This window comes from Crinia signifera, chromosome 1, assembly GCF_055691185.1.
Source record: "Crinia signifera chromosome 1, ASM5569118v1, whole genome shotgun sequence".
Classification (NCBI taxonomy): domain Eukaryota; kingdom Metazoa; phylum Chordata; class Amphibia; order Anura; family Myobatrachidae; genus Crinia; species Crinia signifera.
The window spans coordinates 475,925,381-475,939,106 of record NC_139217.1 but is presented as its reverse complement, the minus strand read 5'-3'; the positions used below and the strand labels follow the sequence as shown (position 1 = coordinate 475,939,106).

At 49.9% G+C, this 13,726-nt stretch overlaps 1 protein-coding gene across 1 annotated transcript in view; it reads right to left on the bottom strand.

Moving 5' to 3' along the window:
• The window catches only part of LOC146024552 (BOS complex subunit NCLN-like), a 96,678-nt gene extending 83,332 nt beyond the window's left edge, over positions 1-13,346 (bottom strand). The window contains exons 1-2 of the mRNA XM_083155457.1: positions 12,921-13,346; positions 11,777-11,969 (exon numbers count right to left, since the gene is read on the bottom strand). Coding sequence (XP_083011583.1) covers positions 11,777-11,969; positions 12,921-13,024 — 297 coding nt within the window. The 5' untranslated portion in view covers positions 13,025-13,346. The remainder of the gene's footprint in view (positions 1-11,776; positions 11,970-12,920) is intronic.
• Positions 13,347-13,726: the final 380 nt, after the last annotated feature.

The following is a 13,726-nucleotide window of genomic DNA, read 5'->3' as shown; positions in this document are numbered from 1 at the left end:
CAGGAGCGCTTGCTGGAATACTCAGACTGTAACACACTGGAAGCAGTGGTTCTCTGACACGGGCAGGATCTCACAGGACACCCAGCAGGAGCGCTTGCTGGAATACTCAGACTGTAACACACTGGAAGCAGCGGTTCTCTGACACAGGCAGGATCTCTCAGGACACCCAGCAGGAGCGCTTGCTGGAATACTCAGACACAGACTGGAACACACTGGAAGCAGCGGTTCTCTGACACAGGCAGGATCTCACAGGACACCCAGCAGGAGCGCTTGCTGGAATACTCAGACTGTAACACACTGGAAGCAGTGGTTCTCTGACACGGGCAGGATCTCACAGGACACCCAGCAGGAGCGCTTGCTGGAATACTCAGACTGTGACACACTGGAAGCAGTGGTTCTCTGACACGGGCAAGATCTCTCAGGACACCCAGCAGGAGCGCTTGCTGGAATACTCAGACTGTAACACACTGGAAGCAGCGGTTCTCTGACACTGGCAGGATCGCTCAGGACACCCAGCAGGAGCGCTTGCTGGAATACTCAGACTGTAACACACTGGAAGCAGTGGTTCTCTGACACGGGCAGGATCTCACAGGACACCCAGCAGGAGCGCTTGCTGGAATACTCAGACTGTAACACACTGGAAGCAGCGGTTCTCTGACACGGGCAGGATCTCACAGGACACCCAGCAGGAGCGCTTGCTGGAATACTCAGACTGTGACACACTGGAAGCAGTGGTTCTCTGACACGGGCAAGATCTCTCAGGACACCCAGCAGGAGCGCTTGCTGGAATACTCAGACTGTAACACACTGGAAGCAGCGGTTCTCTGACACTGGCAGGATCGCTCAGGACACCCAGCAGGAGTGCTTGCTGGAATACTCAGACACAGACTGGAACACACTATACTCTCAGACAACAGCTAGCTAGGAACTCTGAGAATCTCTAGGAACATGGAAATTACCAGGAATATAATGTACTAAGGCCCTTATTCTAGTTGAATCGGACGTATGCGTATTTCGGACAGGAACCGAGTGTTCTTAGCCCCGCCTACCGTACGGATCGCTCACTCCGTCCGAATGTGGTAAGACACCGACCGAACGGACCGCGAGTGGATGTTTTATGTGAACACTTCCCCCATCTGTGGGAACCTCCCCATCCTCCGATGGTGCTCCAGATCACTCGGACATGTTTCCGTATGAAAGCAGGGATATGGGCGGCCAGCTGGCATCCGGCTATGTCAGCTGTCCGCCCCCACACGTGCGTCACGGCCGCATTACCATACGTACACCCATGAAACGCGTGGCGTACGCATATGGTAGTGAGCCTAAGCAGCCCTTCACGCCCCTCTCCACCCCCTGCTCGGATGGTTCCGTACGATCATTTTCTGCACGAATCTCACGCCGTGTTCGTACGTGTGAGGCGTTCGCACATTCGGAGCCATCCGACTCAATTAGAATAAGGGCCTAACAGAAATATACAGGACAAAACAGAAATATACAGGACTATAAACACCAGGCTCTCAGTGCGGGGATCATACCTAAATACCCAGTGGCTTAGGAGACAGCCACACCCAAAGACCAAGGTATGCATGGAAACAAGGCAAGATGGATCAGCAAAAAACCTGGAGTACTGATCCAGTGAGTACATAGAAACTCCACAAAGAACATAGTGACTGCTGCATTAACAATGACCCGCCAGAGGCGACTCATAACACGGTCTGTGTCCTGACCCCCGCCATTCCCTGCGTCACCGCGTCTCTGTATATACAGTCACATGTTATATTACACTGTATACCTGTACCGGGCTGTGTCCTGACCCCTGCCATTCCCTGTGTCACCGTGTCTCTGTATATACAGTCACATGTTATATTACACTGTATACGTGTACCGGGCTGTGTCCTGACCCCCGCCATTCCCTGCGTCACTGCGTCTCTGTATATACAGTCACATGTTATATTACACTGTATACCTGTACCGGGCTGTGTCCTGACCCCCGCCATTCCCTGCGTCTCCGCGTCTCTGTATATACAGTCACATGTTATATTACACCGTATACCTGTACCGGGCTGTGTCCTGGCCCCCGCCATTCCCTGTGTCACCGAGTCTCTGTATATACAGTCACATGTTATATCACACCGTATACCTGTACCGGGCTGTGTCCTGGCCCCCGCCATTCCCTGTGTCACCGCGTCTCTGTATATACAGTCACATGTTATATTACACCGTATACCTGTACCAGGCTGTGTCCTGACCCCCGCCATTCCCTGTGTCACCACGTCTCTGTATATACAGTCACATGTTATATTACACCGTATACCTGTACCAGGCTGTGTACTGACCCCCACCATTCCCTGCGTCACCGCGTCTCTGTATATACAGTCACATGTTATATTACACCGTATACCTGTACTGGGCTGTGTCCTGACCCCCGCCATTCCCTGCGTCACCGCGTCTCTGTATATACAGTCACATGTTATATTACACCGTATACCTGTTCCGGGCTGTGTCCTCACACCCGCCATTCCCTGTGTCACTGCGTCTCTGTATATACAGTCACATGTTATATTACACCGTATACCTGTACCGGGCTGTGTCCTGACCCCCGCCATTCCCTGCGTCACCGCGTCTCTGTATATACAGTCACATGTTATATTACACCGTATACCTGTACCGGGCTGTGTCCTGACCCCCGCCATTCCCTGTGTCACCGCGTCTCTGTATATACAGTCACATGTTATATTACACCATATACCTGTACCGGGCTGTGTCCTCACACCCGCCATTCCCTGCATCACCGCGTCTCTGTATATACAGTCACATGTTATATTACACTGTATACCTGTACCGGGCTGTGTCCTGACCCCCGCCATTCCCTGTGTCACCGCGTCTCTGTATATACAGTCACATGTTGTATTACACCGTATACCTGTACCGGGCAGTGTCCTGACCCCCACCATTCCCTGCGTCACCGCGTCTCTGTATATACAGTCACATGTTATATTACACTGTATACCTGTACCGGGCTGTGTCCTGACCCCCGCCATTCCCTGTGTCACCGCGTCTCTGTATATACAGTCACATGTTATATTACACCGTATACCTGTACCAGGCTGTGTCCTGACCCCCGCCATTCCCTGTGTCACCGCGTCTCTGTATATACAGTCACATGTTATATCACACCGTATACCTGTACTGGGCTGTGTCCTGACCCCCGCCATTCCCTGTGTCACTGCGTCTCTGTATATACAGTCACATGTTATATTACACCGTATACCTGTACCAGGCTGTGTCCTGACCCCCGCCATTCCCTGTGTCACCACGTCTCTGTATATACAGTCACATGTTATATTACACCGTATACCTGTACCAGGCTGTGTCCTGACCCCCGCCATTCCCTGCGTCACCGCGTCTCTGTATATACAGTCACATGTTATATTACACCGTATACCTGTACCAGGCTGTGTCCTGACCCCCGCCATTCCCTGCGTCACCGCGTCTCTGTATATACAGTCACATGTTATATTACACCGTATACCTGTACCAGGCTGTGTCCTGACCCCCGCAATTCCCTGTGTCACCGCGTCTCTGTATATACAGTCACATGTTATATCACACCGTATACCTGTACTGGGCTGTGTCCTGACCCCCGCCATTCCCTGTGTCACTGCGTCTCTGTATATACAGTCACATGTTATATTACACCGTATACCTGTACCAGGCTGTGTCCTGACCCCCGCCATTCCCTGTGTCACCGCGTCTCTGTATATACAGTCACATGTTATATTACACCGTATACCTGTACCGGGCTGTGTCCTGACCCCCGGCATTCCCTGTGTCACCGCGTATCTGTATATACAGTCACATGTTATATTACACCGTATACCTGTACCAGGCTGTGTCCTGACCCCCGCCATTCCCTGTGTCACCGCGTCTCTGTATATACAGTCACATGTTATATTATACTGTATACCTGTACCGGGCTGTGTCCTGACACCCGCCATTCCCTGCGTCACCACGTCTCTGTATATACAGTCACATGTTATATTACACTCTATACCTGTACCGGGCTGTGTCCTGACCCCCGCCATTCCCTGCGTCACCGCGTCTCTGTATATACAGTCACATGTTATATTACACCGTATACCTGTACCAGGCTGTGTCCTGACCCCCGCCATTCCCTGTGTCACCGCGTCTCTGTATATACAGTCACATGTTATATTCCACCATATACCTGTACCGGGCTGTGTCCTGACCCCCGCCATTCCCTGCGTCACCGCGTCTCTGTATATACAGTCACATGTTATATTACACCGTATACCTGTACCGGGCTGTGTCCTGACTCCCGCCATTCCCTGTGTCACCGCGTCTCTGTATATACAGTCACATGTTATATTACACTGTATACCTGTACCGGGCTGTGTCCTGACCCCCGCCATTCCCTGTGTCACCGCGTCTCTGTATATACAGTCACATGTTATATTACACTCTATACCTGTACCGGGCTGTGTCCTGACCCCCGCCATTCCCTGCGTCACCGCGTCTCTGTATATACAGTCACATGTTATATTACACCGTATACCTGTACCGGGCTGTGTCCTGACCCCCGCCATTCCCTGTGTCACCGCGTCTCTGTATATACAGTCACATGTTATATTACACCGTATACCTGTACCGGGCTGTGTCCTGACCCCCGCCATTCCCTGTGTCACCGCGTCTCTGTATATACAGTCACATGTTATATTACACCGTATACCTGTACCGGGCTGTGTCCTGACCCCTGCCATTCCCTGTGTCACCGTGTCTCTGTATATACAGTCACATGTTATATTACACTGTATACCTGTACCGGGCTGTGTACTGACCCCCGCCATTCCCTGCGTCACTGCGTCTCTGTATATACAGTCACATGTTATATTACACCGTATACCTGTACCGGGCTGTGTCCTGACCCCCGCCATTCCCTGTGTCACCGCGTCTCTGTATATACAGTCACATGTTATATTACACCGTATACCTGTACCGGGCTGTGTCCTGACCCCCGCCATTCCCTGTGTCACCGCGTCTCTGTATATACAGTCACATGTTATATTACACCGTATACCTGTACCGGGCTGTGTCCTGACCCCTGCCATTCCCTGTGTCACCGTGTCTCTGTATATACAGTCACATGTTATATTACACTGTATACCTGTACCGGGCTGTGTACTGACCCCCGCCATTCCCTGCGTCACTGCGTCTCTGTATATACAGTCACATGTTATATTACACCGTATACCTGTACCAGGCTGTGTCCTGACCCCCGCCATTCCCTGTGTCACCGCGTCTCTGTATATACAGTCACATGTTATATTATACTGTATACCTGTACCGGGCTGTGTCCTGACACCCGCCATTCCCTGCGTCACCGCGTCTCTGTATATACAGTCACATGTTATATTACACCGTATACCTGTACCGGGCTGTGTCCTGACCCCCGCCATTCCCTGTGTCACCGCGTCTCTGTATATACAGTCACATGTTATATTACACCGTATACCTGTACCGGGCTGTGTCCTGACCCCCGACATTCCCTGTGTCACCGCGTCTCTGTATATACAGTCACATGTTATATTACACCAAATACCTGTACTGGGCTGTGTCCTCACACCCGCCATTCCCTGTGTCACCGCGTCTCTGTATATACAGTCACATGTTATATTACACTGTATACCTGTACCGGTCTGTGTCCTGACCCCCGACATTCCCTGTGTCACCGCGTCTCTGTATATACAGTCACATGTTATATTACACCATATACCTGTACTGGGCTGTGTCCTCACACCCGCCATTCCCTGCGTCACTGCGTCTCTGTATATACAGTCACATGTTATATTATACTGTATACCTGTACCGGGCTGTGTCCTGACCGCCGCGTCTCTGTATATACAGTCACATGTTATATTACACTGTATACCTGTACCGGGCTGTGTCCTGACCCCCGCCATTCCCTGTGTCACCGCGTCTCTGTATATACAGTCACATGTTATATTACACCGTATACCTGTACCGGGCTGTGTCCTGACCCCCGCCATTCCCTGAGTCACCGCGTCTCTGTATATACAGTCACATGTTATATTACACTGTATACCTGTACCGGGCTGTGTCCTGACCCCCACCATTCCCTGTGTCACCGCGTCTCTGTATATACAGTCACATGTTATATTACACCGTATACCTATACCGGGCTGTGTCCTGACCCCTGCCATTCCCTGCGTCACCGCGTCTCTGTATATACAGTCACATGTTATATTACACTGTATACCTGTACCGGGCTGTGTCCTGACCCCCGCCATTTCCTGCACCACCGCGTCTCTGTATATACAGTCACATGTTATATTACACTGTATACCTGTACCGGGCTGTGTCCTGACCCCCGCCATTCCCTGTGTCACCGCGTCTCTTTATATACAGTCACATGTTATATTACACCGTATACCTGTACCGGTCTGTGTCCTGACCCCCGACATTCCCTGTGTCACCGCGTCTCTGTATATACAGTCACATGTTATATTACACCATATACCTGTACTGGGCTGTGTCCTCACACCCGCCATTCCCTGTGTCACCGCGTCTCTGTATATACAGTCACATGTTATATTACACTGTATACCTGTACCGGTCTGTGTCCTGACCCCCGACATTCCCTGTGTCACCGCGTCTCTGTATATACAGTCACATGTTATATTACACCATATACCTGTACTGGGCTGTGTCCTCACACCCGCCATTCCCTGCGTCACTGCGTCTCTGTATATACAGTCACATGTTATATTATACTGTATACCTGTACCGGGCTGTGTCCTGACCAGGGCTTAAAGTGGTCCTGGAGAGGTGGTGGAACTAATTTCCCATGCGCATACCCCCCCCCCTCCCACGCGCGCGCCCCCAACTGAGATCAGGCCAGTGCCAGGGTTTTCAGCACCCCCCTACAAACAGCAAATTTGTACTTTACCTGCCATGCTTTATAAAGGGACAGTAGTCTCACAATAGTGTCCCAATTCCAATTATGCCACATGTAGTGTCCCTGATTCATATTACACCACATAGTAATCACATTATGACACACAGCAGTGTCCCTTATTCAAGTTACGCTACACAGTAGTACTCTTTATACATGTACTGTATGACACACATACATGTATAAGGAGAACATATTGTCTTCAGCATGCACAAATCCTGCTTCTTTTAGTGGCTTTTCTTCACGTCAGTGTCAGTGACAGGATGACATCACATACGCCTTGACAGAAAAGGAAGTCGTTGGGACAGGTTTTCTGTTGGAATTACTATGCAGGACTGTGGTGGAGGGGGAACTTAGTTCCCCCTACCATTAGAGGTGGTGGAACTCAGTTCCACCCAGTTCCCCCCCACTTTAACCACTGGTCCTGACCCCCGCCATTCCCTGAGTCACCGCGTCTCTGTATATACAGTCACATGTTATATTACACTGTATACCTGTACCGGGCTGTGTCCTGACCCCTGCCATTCCCTGTGTCACCGCGTCTCTGTATATACAGTCACATGTTATATCACACCGTATACCTGTACCAGGCTGTGTCCTGACCCCAGCCATTCCCTGCGTCACCTTGTCTGTATATACAGTCACATGTTATATTACACCATATACCTGTACCAGGCTGTGTACTGACCCCCGCCATTCCCTACGTCACCGCGTCTCTGTATATACAGTCACATGTTATATTACACTGTATACCTGTACCGGGCTGTGTCCTGACCCCCCGCCATTCCCTGTGTCACTGCATCTCTGTATATACAGTCACATGTTATATTAAACTGTACACCTGTACCAGGCTGTGTCCTGACGCCCGCCATTCCCTGCGTCACCGCGTCTCTGTATATACAGTCACATGTTATATTACACCGTATACCTGTACTGGGCTGTGTACTGACCCCCGCCATTCCCTGTGTCACTGCGTCTCTGTATATACAGTCACATGTTATATTACACCGTATACCTGTACTGGGCTGTGTCCTGACCCCCGCCATTCCCTGCGTCACTGCGTCTCTGTATATACAGTCACATGTTATATTACACTGTATACCTGTACCGGGCTGTGTCCTGACCCCCGCCATTCCCTGCACCACCGCGTCTCTGTACATACATTCACATGTTATATTACACCGTATACCTGTACCGGGGATGCGGTCATTTGGTCTACTGCATTATGGTAGAAAGTCATTAGGTCGAATCCATTAGGTCGACATGCTAAAAGGTCGACATGACTCTAGGTCGACATGGGAAAAGGTTGACATGATTCTAGTTCGAAAGGTCATTAGTTCGACAAGGTCATTAGTTCGACAAGGTCATTAGTTCGACATTGTCTATGTCGACATTCACAAGGTCGACATGGAGTTTTTCACTGTTTTTTGAGCCAACATGTGCCGACAGGCGGTATTTCATGCCCTACCATCCACTAGGGCGTGGTGGGAGAATAAAATAGTGTGCCCGACGCATTGCGAGCGCAGCGAGCGATGCGAGGGGATGCAGTGCACTTTAAACTGTGTCCATGTCGACTGTGTTGACATTCAGGTAAAAAAACAGTGAAAAACCCCATGTCGACCTTGTGAATGTCGACATAGACAATGTCGAACTAATGACCTTGTCGAACTAATGACCTGTCGAACTAATGACCTTTCGACCTAGAATCATGTCGACCTTTTCCCATGTCGACCTAGAATCATGTCGACCTTTTAGCATGTCGACCTAATGGATTCGACCTAATGACTTTCTACCATAATGCAATAGACCAAATGATCCCAACCCCTGTACCGGTCTGTGTCCTGACCCCCGCCATTCCCTGTGTCACCGCGTCTCTGTATATACAGTCACATGTTATATTACACCGTATACCTGTACCAGGCTGTGTCCTGACCCCCGCCATTCCCTGCGTCACCGCGTCTCTGTATATACAGTCACATGTTATATTACACCGTATACCTGTACCAGGCTGTGTACTGACCCCCGCCATTCCCTGTGTCACCACGTCTCTGTATATACAGTCACATGTTATATTATACTGTATACCTGTACCGGGCTGTGTCCTGACCCCCGCCATTCCCTGCGTCACCTCGTCTCTGTATATACAGTCACATGTTATATTACACTGTATACCTGTACCGGGCTGTATCCTGACCCCCGCCATTCCCTGTGTCACCGAGTCTCTGTATATACAGTCACATGTTATATTACACTGTATACCTGTACCGGGCTGTGTCCTGACCCCCGTCATTCCCTGAGTCACCGCGTCTCTGTATATACAGTCACATGTTATATTACACCGTATACCTGTACCAGGCTGTGTCCTGACCCCCGCCTTTCCCTGCGTCACCGCGTCTCTGTATATACAGTCACATGTTATATTACACCGTATACCTGTACCGGGCTGTGTCCTGACCGCCGCGTCTCTGTATATACAGTCACATGTTATATTACACTGTATACCTGTACCGGGCTGTGTCCTGACCCCCGCCATTCCCTGTGTCACCGCGTCTATGTATATACAGTCACATGTTATATTACACCGTATACCTGTACCGGGCTGTGTCCTGACCCCCGCCATTCCCTGTGTCACCGCGTCTCTGTATATACAGTCACATGTTATATTACACCGTATACCTGTACCGGGCTGTGTCCTGACCCTCGCCATTCCCTGCGTCAACGCGTCTCTGTATATACAGTCACATGTTATATTACACCGTATACCTGTACTGGGCTGTGTCCTGACCCCCGCCATTCCCTGTGTCACCGCGTCTCTGTATATACAGTCACATGTTATATTACACCGTATACCTGTACCGGGCTGTGTCCTGACCCCCGCCATTCCCTGTGTCACCGCGTCTCTGTATATACAGTCACATGTTATATTACACTGTATACCTGTACCGGGCTGTGTCCTGACCCCCGCTATTCCCTGCGTCACCGCGTCTCTGTATATACAGTCACATGTTATATCACACAGTATACCTGTACCGGGCTGTGTCCTGACCCCCGCCATTCCCTGCGTCACCGCGTCTCTGTATATACAGTCACATGTTATATTACACCGTATACCTGTACCGGGCTGTGTCCTGACCCCCGCCATTCCCTGTGTCACCGCGTCTCTGTATATACAGTCACATGTTATATTACAATGTATACCTGTACTGGGCTGTGTACTGACCCCCGCCATTCCCTGTGTCACCGCGTCTCTGTATATACAGTCACATGTTATATTACACCGTATACCTGTACCGGGCTGTGTCCTGACCCCCGCCATTCCCTGTGTCACCGCGTCTCTGTATATACAGTCACATGTTATATTACACCGTATACCTGTACCAGGCTGTGTCCTGACCCCCGCCATTCCCTGCGTCACCGCGTCTCTGTATATACAGTCACATGTTATATTACACCGTATACCTGTACCGGGCTGTGTCCTTACCCCCGCCATTCCCTGCGTCACCGCGTCTCTGTATATACAGTCACATGTTATATTACACCGTATACCTGTACCAGGCTGTGTCCTGACTCCCGCCATTCCCTGCGTCACCGCGTCTCTGTATATACAGTCACATGTTATATTATACTGTATACCTGTACAGGGCTGTGTCCTGACCCCCGCCATTCCCTGTGTCACCGCGTCTCTGTATATACAGTCACATGTTATATTACACCGTATACCTGTACCGGGCTGTGTCCTGACCCCCGCCATTCCCTGTGTCACCGCGTCTCTGTATATACAGTCACATGTTATATTACACTGTATACCTGTACCGGGCTGTGTCCTGACCCCCGCTATTCCCTGCGTCACCGCGTCTCTGTATATACAGTCACATGTTATATCACACAGTATACCTGTACCGGGCTGTGTCCTGACCCCCGCCATTCCCTGCGTCACCGCGTCTCTGTATATACAGTCACATGTTATATTACACCGTATACCTGTACCGGGCTGTGTCCTGACCCCCGCCATTCCCTGTGTCACCGCGTCTCTGTATATACAGTCACATGTTATATTACAATGTATACCTGTACTGGGCTGTGTACTGACCCCCGCCATTCCCTGTGTCACCGCGTCTCTGTATATACAGTCACATGTTATATTACACCGTATACCTGTACCGGGCTGTGTCCTGACCCCCGCCATTCCCTGTGTCACCGCGTCTCTGTATATACAGTCACATGTTATATTACACCGTATACCTGTACCAGGCTGTGTCCTGACCCCCGCCATTCCCTGCGTCACCGCGTCTCTGTATATACAGTCACATGTTATATTACACCGTATACCTGTACCGGGCTGTGTCCTTACCCCCGCCATTCCCTGCGTCACCGCGTCTCTGTATATACAGTCACATGTTATATTACACCGTATACCTGTACCAGGCTGTGTCCTGACCCCCGCCATTCCCTGCGTCACCGCGTCTCTGTATATACAGTCACATGTTATATTATACTGTATACCTGTACAGGGCTGTGTCCTGACCCCCGCCATTCCCTGTGTCACCGCGTCTCTGTATATACAGTCACATGTTATATTACACCGTATACCTGTACCGGGCTGTGTCCTGACCCCCGCCATTCCCTGTGTCACCGCGTCTCTGTATATACAGTCACATGTTATATTACACCGTATACCTGTACCGGGCTGTGTACTGACCCCCGCCATTCCCTGCGTCACTGCGTCTCTGTATATACAGTCACATGTTATATTACACCGTATACCTGTTCCTCTTATCTCACCTGCTCTGGACCTTGCAGCACACTGGAGACATTTAATGGGACCAGTATGAGCACAGCGGCTGCGGACTGGGAGAGGATTCGCGCCCATTTCTCCATAGAGAAGTCTGTGAGTCTCATGATAATACAGCGACGGGTCAGTATGTCAGCGTCCAGGGTCCTGCTCTCTGCGTTCACCTGCGCCGCCCTGCACCCTGTTGGGTATAACACGGGGGCTCAGTCATCAGATACTGCCTCATTATACAAACCGGACACTCGGGTAATGCTATTATTACAGGGCTGCGCCCTCCGCTATCTCCCGCTTCCATTACACAGACTCACCAGTCAGTATAACAGCACCCCGATTATATCTGTTATATAGGGAACCCAGGGGCCCCCGGAATGCTGCACAATGAGCAATAGATGCAGCGCTAGGGTTTTTCTGAAAATAATTTATTACAATATCTGAATATATTTAATAAAAATATCACACATAATACATTTTATAAGAGAATTCTCTTGAAATAGGACCAGTTTAACTTCCACAAGATCTTGGTCACATATTTGAGGTACACTCTGCAGCCACTAAAGTCAGGTATTGCCTTAAGGACTGCATCATTCCACCATTGTGTGACGTTTGGGAAACCACCACTGGGAAATCTCCGGGACTCTGTATAGTTCTTCTCCAAAACAAGGATATCCATATTAGATGGTAAATATATGCAAACCGGTGTTGATTTGGGTATAAAATTATATATTAAAACCATGATACTGAATACTTGCTGGAAAATCCACATTTCATCAATTTTTATATATTCCTTATTTCAAGAGAATTCTCATATAAAATGTACTATGTGTGATATTTTTTTATCTATTTTTTTATTTATTAAATATATTCAGATATTGTAATAAATTCTTTTCAGAAAAACCCTAGCGCTGTATCATATATATTCTTTCTAGTTCTGCATTGTTTGGGATCCTTCCCGATACAGCAGCTTTAGCACCACTGGTGGTTCCCTCTCTTTTGGTACAATGAGCAATAGACTCTGCGGTTTCTGTGTAGTCTGTGTGGGATAGGAAGGCCCCTGACACTCGGCCTGTGGGACCCAGAGCACTACCTGGTCCAGCTGGGAGGACAGGACATGGGTGTTCCCAATACACTCACCATGGGGGGTGCCCCTCCAGGCTGTACTGCTGCATCCGATACACAGGGAACTCGAGCAGAGAGACGCCGGCTGGGAGAACCAGTAATAGGAGTACAACTTCCATCATCCTCCGCACAGATGAGCTACAGTGGGGTCTGGAATACCGCAGTCCTCACACACAGAAGACAGTGTCAGCTCATCTCATCGTCTCACTGTCCTGCTGACACCATCTGTCTAATCTGTCTGGATCTAGCGGAGATAATCTGTCACCCTCTCCTTAATGCACAGAGCAAGCTCAGTAATTAATGCTCATGTACAGGAGGATCCGAGTGTTACAGAGCACCTGGATACTCCATGCTGCACTGCAGGGGGCAGATGTAACATGTACAGGAGTATCCGAGTGTTACTGAGCACCTGGGTAACACCATGCTGCACTGCAGGGGGCAGATGTAACATGTACAGGAGTTCCCGAGTGTTACTGAGCACCTGGGTGACACCATGCTGCACTGCAGGGGGCAGATGTAACATGTACAGGAGTATCCGAGTGTTACAGAGCACCTGGATACACCCTGCTGTGCTGCAGGGGGCAGATGTAACATGCACAGGAGTATCCGAGTGTTACTGAGCACCTTGGTAACACCATGCTGCACTGCAGGGGGTAGATGTAACATGTACAGGAGTTCCAGAGTGTTACTGAGCACCTGGGTAACACCATGCTGCACTGCAGGGGGCAGATGTAACATGTACAGGAGTATCCGAGTGGTACTGAGCACCTGGATACACCCTGCTGTGCTGCAGGGGGCAGACGTAACATGTACAGGAGTTCCCG